Raw genomic sequence first — 13,445 nt, 5'->3', positions numbered from 1 at the left:
CCGTGTGACAGTACAGGGTATATAGCCCAGGCCTCCCCTCACTGGTATATACTATAGCTACAGAGACCCCCAGTGCTGCTGTATGAGGAGACCGTGTGACAGTACAGGGTATATATAGCCCAGGCCTCCCCTCACTGGTATATACTATAGGTACAGAGACCCCCAGTGCTGCTGTATGAGGAGACCGTGTGACAGTACAGGGTATATAGCCCAGGCCTCCCCTCACTGGTATATACTATAGGTACAGAGACCCCCAGTGCTGCTGTATGAGGAAACTGTGTGACAGTACAGGGTATATAGCCCAGGCCTCTCCTCACTGGTATATACTATAGGTACAGAGACCCCCAGTGTTGCTGTATGAGGAGACTGTGTGACAGTACAGGGTATATAGCCCAGGCCTCCCCTCACTGGTATATACTATAGGTACAGAGACCCCCAGTGCTGCTGTATGAGGAGACTGTGTGACAGTACAGGGTATATAGCCCAGGCCTCCCCTCACTGGTATATACTATAGGTACAGAGACCCCCAGTGCTGCTGTATGAGGAGACTGTGTGACAGTACAGGGTATATAGCCCAGGCCTCTCCTCACTGGTATATACTATAGGTACAGAGACCCCCAGTGTTGCTGTATGAGGAGACTGTGTGACAGTACAGGGTATATATCCCAGGCCTCCCCTCGCTGGTATACACTATAGGTACAGAGACCCCCCAGTGCTGCTGTATGAGGAGACTGTGACAGTACAGGGTATATAGCCCAGGCCTCCCCTCACTGGTATATACTATAGGTACAGAGACCCCCCAGTGCTGCTGTATGAGGAGACTGTGTGACAGTACAGGGTATATATCCCAGACCTCCCCTCACTGGTATATACTATAGGTACAGAGACCCCCAGTGCTGCTGTATGAGGAGACTGTGTGACAGTACAGAGTTTATAGCCCAGGCCTCCCCTCACTAGTATATACTATAGGTTACACAGACCCCCAGTGCTGCTGTATGAGGAGACTGTGTGACAGTACAGGGTATATAGCCCAGGCCTCCCCTCACTGGTATATACTATAGGGACAGAGACTACAGGCTTTTCCCCCCGTATAGTAGGACACAGCAGGCTGCTCCTCCTGTATAATAGGGCACAACAGTCTGCTCCCTTGTATAGTATGGACACCGCAGGCCGCTCCCCCTGTATAGTATGGACACCGCTGGCAGCTCCCCACAGGCTGCTCACTCTGTATGGTAGAACACCGCAGGCCTCTCCTCCTGTATAGTAGGACACCACAGGCAGCTCACCCTGTATAGTAGGACACCACAGGCCGCTCACTCTGTATGGTAGAACACCGCAGGCCTCTCCTCCTGTATAGTAGGACACCACAGGCAGCTCCCCCTGTATAGTAGGACACCACAGGCTGCTCCCCCTGTATAGTAGGACACCACAGGCTGCTCCCCCTGTATAGGAGGACACCACAGGCTGCTCCTGCTGTATAGGAGGACACCACAGGCCGCTCCCCCGGTATAGTAGGACAGCACAGGCTGCTCCACCTGTATAGTAGGACACCATTACCTGCTGATGCCGGACACGGAGACGGCGCCTTCTGTGCGCTCTATGTAACCCTGTCACTGCCAGGCCTCAGCTCCCCAGCCAGCGTCACGTGTTTACCTTTAGGAGGTCTACGCTCGGCTTTAATTTTTTTTAACAATCTGATTGGCTCCTCGAAACGTCACTCACCTCATCATCAGGGAGGAGGCGATGGCTGCAGCCATAGAGACGGCGGGTGGGCGGAGCCGCTTTATTCAGCCCTGCCTCCTGGTAATCTCTCCTCCAATAAGGTGACCATACATGTCCTCAGTGTTGGGAGTCGGCGGCCATTTTCTTGTATACCAGTCAGGCAGCATACAGTAATAACAGTTATTATGGGAGCGGCGGCCATTTTCCCCTGGTCTGAGCTCTGTCTCCTCTGATCTATTCCCAGCACAGGAACAGGAGAGACGGAGAGAGCAGCCATTGTATTGTTCTGTCTGACTCTGACAGCAGCCAGGTAATATCATTACTATTATTATTATTATTATTATTAGTATGTAGGCAGAGCAGACTCTAGTGTCACCTTGCTTGTCTACATTCGGAGTACAGCTGGAGCAGACTCTTGTGCTGCATTGTTATTGTGCCGGTAGGTTACACTTTAGTGCATATAGTGTGCTATTTTTATAATACAGGTGATTCAGACATTGTTGTTACTATAATACAGGTGGCGCAGACCCCGTTGTTACAATAATACAGATGGCGCAGACCCTGTTGTTACTATAATACAGATGGTGCAGACCCAGTTGTTACTATAATACAGGTGGCGCAGACCCTGTTGTTACTATAATACAGGTGGCGCAGACTCAGTTGTTACTATAATACAGGTGGCGCAGACCCTGTTGTTACTATAATACAGGTGGCGCAGACTCAGTTGTTACTATAATACAGGTGGCGCAGACCCCGTTGTTACTATAATACAGGTGGCGCAGACCCCGTTGTTACTATAATACAGGTGGCGCAGACTCTGTTATTACTATAATACAGGTGGCGCAGACCCCGTTGTTACTATAATACAGGTGATGAGGACTCAGTTGTTACTATAATACAGATGGTGCAGACCCAGTTGTTACTATAATACAGGTGGCGCAGACCCTGTTGTTACTATAATACAGGTGGCGCAGACTCAGTTGTTACTATAACACAGGTGGCGCAGACCCTGTTGTTACTATAATACAGGTGGCGCAGACTCAGTTGTTACTATAATACAGGTGGCGCAGACCCCGTTGTTACTATAATACAGGTGGCGCAGACCCCGTTGTTACTATAATACAGGTGGCGCAGACCCTGTTGTTACTATAATACAGGTGGCGCAGACTCAGTTGTTACTATAATACAGGTGGCGCAGACCCCGTTGTTACTATAATACAGGTGGCGCAGACCCCGTTGTTACTATAATACAGGTGGCGCAGACTCTGTTATTACTATAATACAGGTGGCGCAGACCCCGTTGTTACTATAATACAGGTGATGCAGACTCAGTTGTTACTATAATACAGGTGGTGCAGACTCAGTTGTTACTATAATACAGGTGGTGCAGACCCCGTTGTTACTATAATACAGGTGGTGCAGACTCTTGTGCTGCATTGTTATTGTGCCGGTAGGTTACACTTTAGTGCATATAGTGTGCTATTTTTATAATACAGGTGATTCAGACATTGTTGTTACTATAATACAGGTGGCGCAGACCCCGTTGTTACAATAATACAGGTGGCGCAGACCCTGTTGTTACTATAATACAGATGGTGCAGACCCAGTTGTTACTATAATACAGGTGGCGCAGACCCTGTTGTTACTATAATACAGGTGGCGCAGACTCAGTTGTTACTATAATACAGGTGGCGCAGACCCTGTTGTTACTATAATACAGGTGGCGCAGACTCAGTTGTTACTATAATACAGGTGGCGCAGACCCCGTTGTTACTATAATACAGGTGGCGCAGACCCCGTTGTTACTATAATACAGGTGGCGCAGACCCTGTTGTTACTATAATACAGGTGGCGCAGACTCAGTTGTTACTATAATACAGGTGGCGCAGACCCCGTTGTTACTATAATACAGGTGGCGCAGACCCCGTTGTTACTATAATACAGGTGGCGCAGACTCTGTTATTACTATAATACAGGTGGCGCAGACCCCGTTGTTACTATAATACAGGTGATGCAGACTCAGTTGTTACTATAATACAGATGGTGCAGACCCAGTTGTTACTATAATACAGGTGGCGCAGACCCTGTTGTTACTATAATACAGGTGGCGCAGACTCAGTTGTTACTATAATACAGGTGGCGCAGACCCTGTTGTTACTATAATACAGGTTGCGCAGACTCAGTTGTTACTATAATACAGGTGGCGCAGACCCCGTTGTTACTATAATACAGGTGGCGCAGACCCCGTTGTTACTATAATACAGGTGGCGCAGACCCTGTTGTTACTATAATACAGGTGGCGCAGACTCAGTTGTTACTATAATACAGGTGGCGCAGACCCCGTTGTTACTATAATACAGGTGGCGCAGACCCCGTTGTTACTATAATACAGGTGGCGCAGACTCTGTTATTACTATAATACAGGTGGCGCAGACCCCGTTGTTACTATAATACAGGTGATGCAGACTCAGTTGTTACTATAATACAGGTGGTGCAGACTCAGTTGTTACTATAATACAGGTGGTGCAGACCCCGTTGTTACTATAATACAGGTGGTGCAGACTCCGTTGTTACTATAATACAGGTGGTGCAGATCCCGTTGTTACTATAATACAGGTGGTGCAGACTCAGTTGTTACAATAATACAGGTGGCGCAGACTCAGTTGTTACTATAATACAGGTGGTGCAGACTCAGTTGTTACTATAATACAGGTGGTGCAGACTCAGTTGTTACTATAATACAGGTGGCGCAGACCCAGTTGTTACTATAATACAGGTGGCGCAGACTCTGTTATTACTATAATACAGGTGGCGCAGACCCAGTTGTTACTATAATACAGGTGGCGCAGACCCAGTTGTTACTATAATACAGGTGGCGCAGACTCCGTTGTTACTATAATACAGGTGGTGCAGACTCAGTTGTTACTATAATACAGGTGGTGCAGACTCAGTTGTTACTATAATACAGGTGGCGTAGACCCAGTTGTTACTATAATACAGGTGGCGCAGACTCAGTTGTTACTATAATACAGGTGGTGTAGACCCAGTTGTTACTATAATACAGGTGGCGCAGACTCAGTTGTTACAATAATACAGGTGGCGCAGACTCAGTTGTTACTATAATACAGGTGATGCAGACTCAGTTGTTACTATAATACAGGTGGCGCAGACCCAGTTGTTACTATAATACAGGTGGCGCAGACTCTGTTATTACTATAATACAGGTGGCGCAGACCCAGTTGTTACTATAATACAGGTGGTGCAGACTCTGTTATTACTATAATACAGGTGGTGCAGACCCCATTGTTACTAAAATACAGGTGGCGCAGACTCAGTTGTTACTATAATACAGGTGGCGCAGACTCAGTTGTTACTATAATACAGGTGGTGCAGACCCAGTTGTTACTATAATACAGGTGGCGCAGACTCAGTTGTTACTATAATACAGGTGGCGCAGACTCAGTTGTTACTATAATACAGGTGGCGCAGACCCCGTTGTTACTATAATACAGGTGATGCAGACCCAGTTGTTACTATAATACAGATGGCGCAGACTCAGTTGTTACTATAATACAGGTGGCGCAGACTCAGTTGTTACTATAATACAGGTGGCGCAGACCCCGTTGTTACTATAATACAGGTGGCGCAGACCCCGTTGTTACTATAATACAGGTGATGCAGACTCAGTTGTTACTATAATACAGGTGGTGCAGACTCAGTTGTTACTATAATACAGGTGGCGCAGACTCAGTTGTTACTATAATACAGGTGGCGCAGACCCCGTTGTTACTATAATACAGGTGATGCAGACTCAGTTGTTACAATAATACAGGTGGTGCAGTATAATACAGGTGGCGCAGACTCAGTTGTTACTATAATACAGGTGGCGCAGTCTCCATTATTACTATAATACAGGTGGTGCAGTCTCCATTGTTACTATAATACAGGTGGTGCAGTCTCCATTGTTACTATAATACAGGTGGTGCAGTCTCCATTGTTACTATAATACAGGTGGCGCAGACCCTGTTATTACTATAATACAGGTGGTGCAGTCTCCGTTGTTACTATAATACAGGTGGCGCAGTCTCCATTATTACTATAATACAGGTGGTGCAGTCTCCATTGTTACTATAATACAGGTGGTGCAGTCTCCGTTGTTACTATAATACAGGTGGTGCAGACTCCGTTGTTACTATAATACAGGTGGTGCAGACTCAGTTGTTACTATAATACAGGTGGCGCAGACTCAGTTGTTACAATAATACAGGTGGCGCAGACTCAGTTGTTACTATAATACAGGTGGCGCAGACTCAGTTGTTACTATAATACAGGTGGCGCAGACCCAGTTGTTACTATAATACAGGTGGCGCAGACTCTGTTATTACTATAATACAGGTGGCGCAGACCCAGTTGTTACTATAATACAGGTGGTGCAGACTCTGTTATTACTATAATACAGGTGGCGCAGACCCCATTGTTACTAAAATACAGGTGGCGCAGACTCAGTTGTTACTATAATACAGGTGGCGCAGACTCAGTTGTTACTATAATACAGGTGGCGCAGACCCAGTTGTTACTATAATACAGGTGGCGCAGACTCAGTTGTTACTATAATACAGGTGGCGCAGACCCCGTTGTTACTATAATACAGGTGATGCAGACTCAGTTGTTACTATAATACAGATGGCGCAGACCCAGTTGTTACTATAATACAGATGGCGCAGACTCAGTTGTTACTATAATACAGGTGGCGCAGACTCAGTTGTTACTATAATACAGGTGGCGCAGACCCCGTTGTTACTATAATACAGGTGATGCAGACTCAGTTGTTACTATAATACAGGTGGTGCAGACTCAGTTGTTACTATAATACAGGTGGCGCAGACTCAGTTGTTACTATAATACAGGTGGCGCAGACCCCGTTGTTACTATAATACAGGTGATGCAGACTCAGTTGTTACTATAATACAGGTGGTGCAGTATAATACAGGTGGCGCAGACTCAGTTGTTACTATAATACAGGTGGCGCAGACCCTGTTATTACTATAATACAGGTGGTGCAGACTCAGTTGTTACTATAATACAGGTGGCGCAGTCTCCATTATTACTATAATACAGGTGGTGCAGTCTCCATTGTTACTATAATACAGGTGGTGCAGTCTCCATTGTTACTATAATACAGGTGGTGCAGTCTCCATTGTTACTATAATACAGGTGGCGCAGACCCTGTTATTACTATAATACAGGTGGTGCAGTCTCCGTTGTTACTATAATACAGGTGGCGCAGTCTCCATTATTACTATAATACAGGTGGTGCAGTCTCCATTGTTACTATAATACAGGTGGTGCAGTCTCCATTGTTACTATAATACAGGTGGTGCAGTCTCCATTGTTACTATAATACAGGTGGTGCAGTCTCCATTATTACTATAATACAGGTGGCGCAGACCTTGCTTGGTAAGAGACTGCTTTCTGGTGTCTTGGTAGCATACAATTAGTCAGCAATATCTGGTAAATATACACAGTGGAGTCACATTATTATGAGCACCAGCTAATAGCCAGAGTAACCACCGTGTGCAGCACAGACAGCAGCTAGAGGGTGCTGGTAGGTGGGCACAGGTATATGGAGCCATGCTGACTGCAGTGCATCCCACAGCTGCTGGAGGGTATCCATAGAGCGAACACAACAATGGTTGCAGGGTGTTTATTCTCCGATGTTTCTCGCCTGACACGCCAGCGTCCATCCGTTCGATGAAGCAGAAAATGTGACTCATCAGAGAAGACAACCCTTCACCAATTAGCACAGATCCAATTCCGATACAGGTGTGAAAATTGAGGCATTTTCCGGCGATGCACCTTCGTTAGTATAGGTGCAGTGACCATCCGTTTGCTTCGGAGCCCCATACGCAGCAGGATTTGTTGAATTGTCATTTTTGGACACACGTCTGGTGCCCCCCCAGGTTCATTTTGACGGTGAGCTCTTCCACTGTAGTATGTCGGTTGGCCCTCGCGCACCTTCGTAGCCGACGTTTACCTCTCACATCAATCGCACGTTGTGCTCCGCAGTTTCCAAGTCGGTTATACCCGATGGTGCCATTTGTCCAGTCACGATACACCTTCACCACAGCAGCACACAAGTTCACAAGCTGCGCTGTATCAGAAATACTGCCACCCTTGGCCAGAGAGCCAATAATCAACCCTTTCTGCAACTCGGATAAATCGCCCCTTTTACCCATGACAGCAATGAGTGATATGTGTGCAGACGGCCTATCGCACACCTTATATACCCACCAAGCCAGCGCACGCCACGTGACGTACTTCATGGGCATACGCGCTGACGATGTCAAATGCAGGAGGTGGTCATAATAATGTGACTCAACTGTATAACGGTAGTGTATAGATCCCCTTCACTAGTTGTACCTTATTGATCCCCTTCACTAGTTGTACCTGGAAGTGACGTGGAGTGAGTGCAGAAGAGTGATTCCATGCACATAAAGGCCACCAACAGAAGAAATTGTCCCCTCGCAGGATCTCTTTGCTCGCCACACTTCGGGCACGGGGGCTCGCTTCGCTTCCCACAGGTTTATATTCTCCATCTATGTCCACGTGGATAGTAGGGAATGGCATTGGACAGTAACTGATGATGTTGGTACATCTATGGATGGGGATCTATCCACTACCACATGGAATCCTCCTGAACGGCTCAGCTCACTGCAGCGCCCCCTGCCTCTGTGGAGCTATCAGTACACGACCTCATTTGGGGGTGGTTGACAGAAAGGAAGAAAATACAGACTCCTCGTAGGAAGCTGCTGCTGCTCAGGACAGGGTGCAGCCCAGAATCCCTGGAAGTAGCCAGCTCTGCTCCTCAGCACTATCTGCATACACAGTGGGGAAACATGCCCCCTCACCACTACCGTGCCTTCTCCATCACTGTGACCAGATCTGAGGGTAGGGTTACCACCTTTTCATTTTACAGGTTCCTGAGACGTTGCCAAAAACAGCACTGTATATGCTATAAAGGCCGCTCATGCCCTTTTATATGACTCTTGTCCCCTTGTGTCCCTTCGTAAGCCTCAAAGCCCCTTCATATGCCTCAGAGCTCCTTATGCCAGTATATGCCAGCCCAGAGCCCCCACATGCACCTTTATATGCCTCAGAGCCTCCTCACACCCCTTTTTTATGCTTTAGAGCCCCCTTGGACCATTTTACATTGGTTGCCTGGAAGTGTGACTCAGTGATAGTGTGATAGTATGCAGCTGGCATCGATAAACAGGAAGAGGTGCCAGTATGGAGCTACAGTATGTTAGCCTGCCATTCTGGGTGCTCAAACAGAGCTAGAGTATGTTTGCCATCTATTCTGGTTGCCAGAATGGAGTTTTGAGTACATTAGCAATCTGTTCCTGGTGCTGGATTATAGCTCTGATAACCTTAACCAACCGTTTTTGGTGTTGGGGTGAGCTCTGAGTATGATAGGCAGGTGTTTGGGCTACCGCAATGGAGCCCTGAGTATTTTACCTATCTGTTCTGGGAGCCAGAATGTAGCTCTGTGTACAATAGCCAGCAATTCTAGGTGCTGCTATAGGGCTACGAGAACCTTGGCCATTCCTTATAGCTGCCCCAATTGGTTCTACCAGTGCCTTAGCCATCCATTCTGGGTTCAAGACTAGGGCTGTAATTACCTGATCCCTTCATTCCAGCTGCTGGAATATGTGCTGGAGCAGTAGTTCTATCTGTTTGAGTTGTCAGAACAGATGTTAGGTTACCAATTCCATCTCTTCCAGCTCCGAGAATAGGTGTCTCAGTACCATGGATGTAAATAGAGCATTTGGCCCTACAGCAACATTTTGAAGGGGCCCCTGCAAAACACACACCCAGAGGGAGAGCATCTGCATACAAAGGGCCACAATTTCAAGTCATCCTTCACTTTTACCCCAACACTGGGGACAACATCATATCTAGGGAGGGGACTAATAACCCTCTCACCCAGGAAGGCTCAGGCCATCCATGGTTACCAAGTCACTAATAGAGTGAGGCACCTGGGAGTGTCGGTGTAACCTCCTTTACATGGATCAGGTCCGCTTCCTCAGGCAAATTGTATCAAGTATGTGTCTTGGAGGTCCAGGACTCTTGGCCTTGAGGGAGAGACATTGGTGTAACCTCCAGCAATGCCGTGTGGTGGTCACTGAGCAGCCCTATGAAGCTGGGTCAGAGGAACATCTGAGAAACACTGACTTAGACTCTATGGCTCTGGGAATGATGGGACTTAGAAGCTCATTCAGACCCGGACGCTAAGCTGCGCTCTCTCGCAGCCATCAGGGGGCGGATATGCAAATTTCGCGATCGCACAGCCAGGCTAAAGGATGCCCTCTATGTCTTAGAGAGCGACGGCAGTGTGAACACTCGCAGGAGTAAGGACGCGCACTTTTCTTTCTTAGCACACGTCATCTCCAGGAAGTGTGTGATTAATCTATAACATCAAGAGCCATCAGAGCTGCTCACAGCCCTTAAGGTAGACCCTACCCCACCGCAAGCACTGCGATCACTGCAGGCTGAAATAAAACTAGGTGAAGTGTACAATGACGCTGACATGCTAATTATGCACGCCCAAAGAACGCTGTTTTGACGCTCGGACACGCCTGCGTTCGCACATCCACTCCCCCTTTTTCCGTAATCGGTATTATTTACCGCCGGACCCCTGCCCGGTGGTTGGAATCCCGACACCAGGAGGCCGGCAGAGGAGGAAATCCCGATCGTCGAAGGTAAGTATAGACTAACCTATTTCTAACCCCCTAACCCTAACCTTTCCCCCCTGTACCTAACCATAATCCCCCTCTAAGTGCCTAAACCTAACCCCCCCTTCCCCGCTGCCTAAACCTAAGTCCCCCCCGGGGGTGCCTAAAACTAACCCTCCCTCCCCCTAGCCTAACCCTAAGTCCCACTCGGGAGCCCTAAACCTAACCCCCCCGCGCGCGGATGTACGCAGAGGTGTCCGGCATCACTTTGATCGGGTTGCCGGGCGTCAGTCTCCCGGCGTGTGTGAAATGACAGGTGTCTAGATGTAGATGCCGGTCGTTTAACTCTCGACGGGATATGACAGTCGGGAAGCCACCGGCTTCTTGACTGCATACCCTTTTTCCCAGATCATCCCATGTTACCACCCACAAACGGCACTCTCTGTCACTGAAAGGAGCGGCCTGTCTGTGTTCTTCGAGCGAGCACTTCCCCATCGCACAGACTAGTTTGCGCATGTGTATTTTGCCACACATGCATGTGCTGATGGGCGACAATCGCCCATAGCGAGTGAATGAGGCTTAAGGTGCCCACACACATAGCGTCATTTTACACGATTTGGCCGATTTCGACGAATCGTGACGACGAAACGGGTAAAAAAAGTACAAATCGTGAGTTTATACTCACAAGCACGATACCGATGCGCGTCCCCACTCGTCGTATATCGCATCTTCTGATCTGCCGTGCTGTAGGGCAGATCAGCCAATCTGGGATACAATGCATTGGCTGCAAGATAGATCTTTAGTCAGATTGCACATTTTTAACTCCAAATCGTGATCACGACGACAAGGGAGCTCCCGTGAAAGTTCATGAGGAAATTGACCATAAAATCGTATCGTCAGGACATCGGTATGTGTGTGGGCACCTTCAGCGTCTGGGTCTGAATCGGCTCCTTAGTGGTCACTCATGTATTTTTATGGGCAACGTGATAGCATAGTGGACAGCATTAGTAATTCACAGCACAAGGGGTCATGAATTAAATTACTGAACAAGGCTCTGTCTGTGTGGATTTTGTATGTTCTCTTTGAGTTTGCATTGGTTTCTTCCAGGTGCTCTGGTTTCCTCCCACTCTCCATAGCCACACTGGTAGGTTAGCTCGCTTCTTTCAAAACTACTTCTAGAGCGTGTGTGTATGGGCTGTCTATGTGGTAGGAATGTAGATTGTAAGCTCCCCTGGGCAGGGACAGATGTGACTAAATATTCCCTATAAAGCGCTGTGTAATATGTGCACACTACATAAATAACTGGTAATAAATAGCTTCTAATAATTATATTCATTCCTAGATTTCTGTGCAGTGAGGCCTCAGATCCTTGTTACTAGAAGTCACGTGAGGGTGAGACGTGTCCTGTATAAATCACTGAGGATGGACAAGGACAGGAGTCACATGACTGAGAGGATACTAAACCTCACCCTGGAGATCATCTACCTGCTGACTGGGGAGGTGAGAGGGTCTGGGGGTGTCACAGTGACATTACTTATATCTATAGTAATAATACAGGGACATCACTGGGGAGGTGAGGGGATCTGGGAGTGTCACAGTGATGTAACTTATATCTATAGTAATAATACAGGGACATGACTGGGGAGGTGAGGGGATCTGGGAGTGTCATGGTGATATCACTTATATCTATAGTAATAATACAGGGACATCACTGGGGAGGTGAGGGGATCTGGGAGTGTCACAGTGATGTAACTTATATCTATAGTAATAATACAGGGACATGACTGGGGAGGTGAGGGGATCTGGGAGTGTCACAGTGACATCACTTATATCTATAGTAATAATACAGGGACATGACTGGGGAGGTGAGAGAATCTGGGAGTGTCACAGTGACCTCAGTTATCTATAGTAATAATACAGGGACATGACTGGGGAGGTGAGGGGATCTGGGAGTGTCACAGTGACATCACTTATATCTATAGTAATAATACAGGGACATGACTGGGGAGGTGAGGGGATCTGGGAGTGTCACAGTGACATCACTTATATCTATAGTAATAATACAGGGACATCACTGGGGAGGTGAGAGGATCTGGGAGTATCACAGTGACATCACTTATATCTTAAGTAATAACCGAGCAGAAGGGAGCCGGTCTCGGATATAGTATAAGTCCCACAGTTCTCACTGGAATTGAGATTTAGTACATTGCTCGCAGTATGTTCTTTTCTTTTTGTCACTGACACAAATATGTCAGAGCTGCAAGAGATTCTATATACCCTGCTTTTTTCTATATAAAAGAGATTGTTACAGTACTTGTTACAAAGTTATCACCTGAGTAAACAGCCCCATTTCGGTGAAGTTTAATTGACCTTTTCATTGATATCTTCCCCAATACACAGGATTACACAGTAGTGAAGAAGACAACTGGTGAGTGTGAGACATCCAGCAGCCATCTCCGTGTGTCAGGAGTACTGAGTAGTACCCAGAGCCCCATCACGGTGCCTCCACCTCACTCACTGATACATGAGAGACACAATGACCAGAAGATCCTGGACCTTACCAACAAGATCATTCAGCTGCTGACTGGAGAGGTGACTGCTGGGAATAGGACATTATACAGTAACACCAGGGGATGTGTCTGGGTGATGACTGGAGAGGTGACTGCTGGGAATGGGACATTATACAATAACACCAGGGGATGTGTCTGGGTGATGACTGGAGAGGTAACTGCTGGGAATGGGACATTATACAGTAACACCAGGGGATGTGTCTGGGTGATGACTGTATCATTGTGTGTGTCAGGTTCCTATAAGGTGTCAGGATGTCACTGTCTGTCTCCATGCAGGTTGGGGAGTATATAGAAGAACACAGAGGTCTGTACAAGGATGTGATGATGGAAAATCACCGGCCCCTCACATCACTGGGTAAGAGGAGACTGTCATTTATTGTACAGGGGAGAGCAGGTATGGGGGCCCCTATAAACACATCAT

At 47.3% G+C, this 13,445-nt stretch overlaps 2 protein-coding genes across 3 annotated transcripts in view; one reads left to right on the top strand and one right to left on the bottom strand.

The window, feature by feature from the left end:
* LOC148473814 (uncharacterized) overlaps positions 1-13,445 on the top strand; it is a 336,188-nt gene that overhangs the window by 258,531 nt on the left and 64,212 nt on the right. Inside the window, exon 1 of one of the 2 annotated variants that reach the window (XM_088459414.1) lies at positions 13,280-13,379. The exons of the other annotated variant lie outside the window; for it this stretch is intronic. Coding sequence (XP_088315540.1) covers positions 13,295-13,379 — 85 coding nt within the window. The 5' untranslated portion in view covers positions 13,280-13,294. Of the gene's footprint in view, positions 1-13,279; positions 13,380-13,445 lie in introns of those variants that run through there. 2 annotated transcript variants of the gene reach the window in all.
* Positions 1-13,445, bottom strand: part of LOC148473815 (uncharacterized) — a 155,462-nt gene that overhangs the window by 98,939 nt on the left and 43,078 nt on the right. The window lies entirely within an intron of this gene.

This window comes from Taudactylus pleione, unplaced genomic scaffold (genome assembly GCF_031769625.1).
Source record: "Taudactylus pleione unplaced genomic scaffold, aTauple2 ptg000910l, whole genome shotgun sequence".
Lineage (NCBI taxonomy): Eukaryota > Metazoa > Chordata > Amphibia > Anura > Myobatrachidae > Taudactylus > Taudactylus pleione.
Note: the sequence above shows the minus strand (reverse complement) of the source record. Positions and strands in the feature narration are given on the sequence as shown.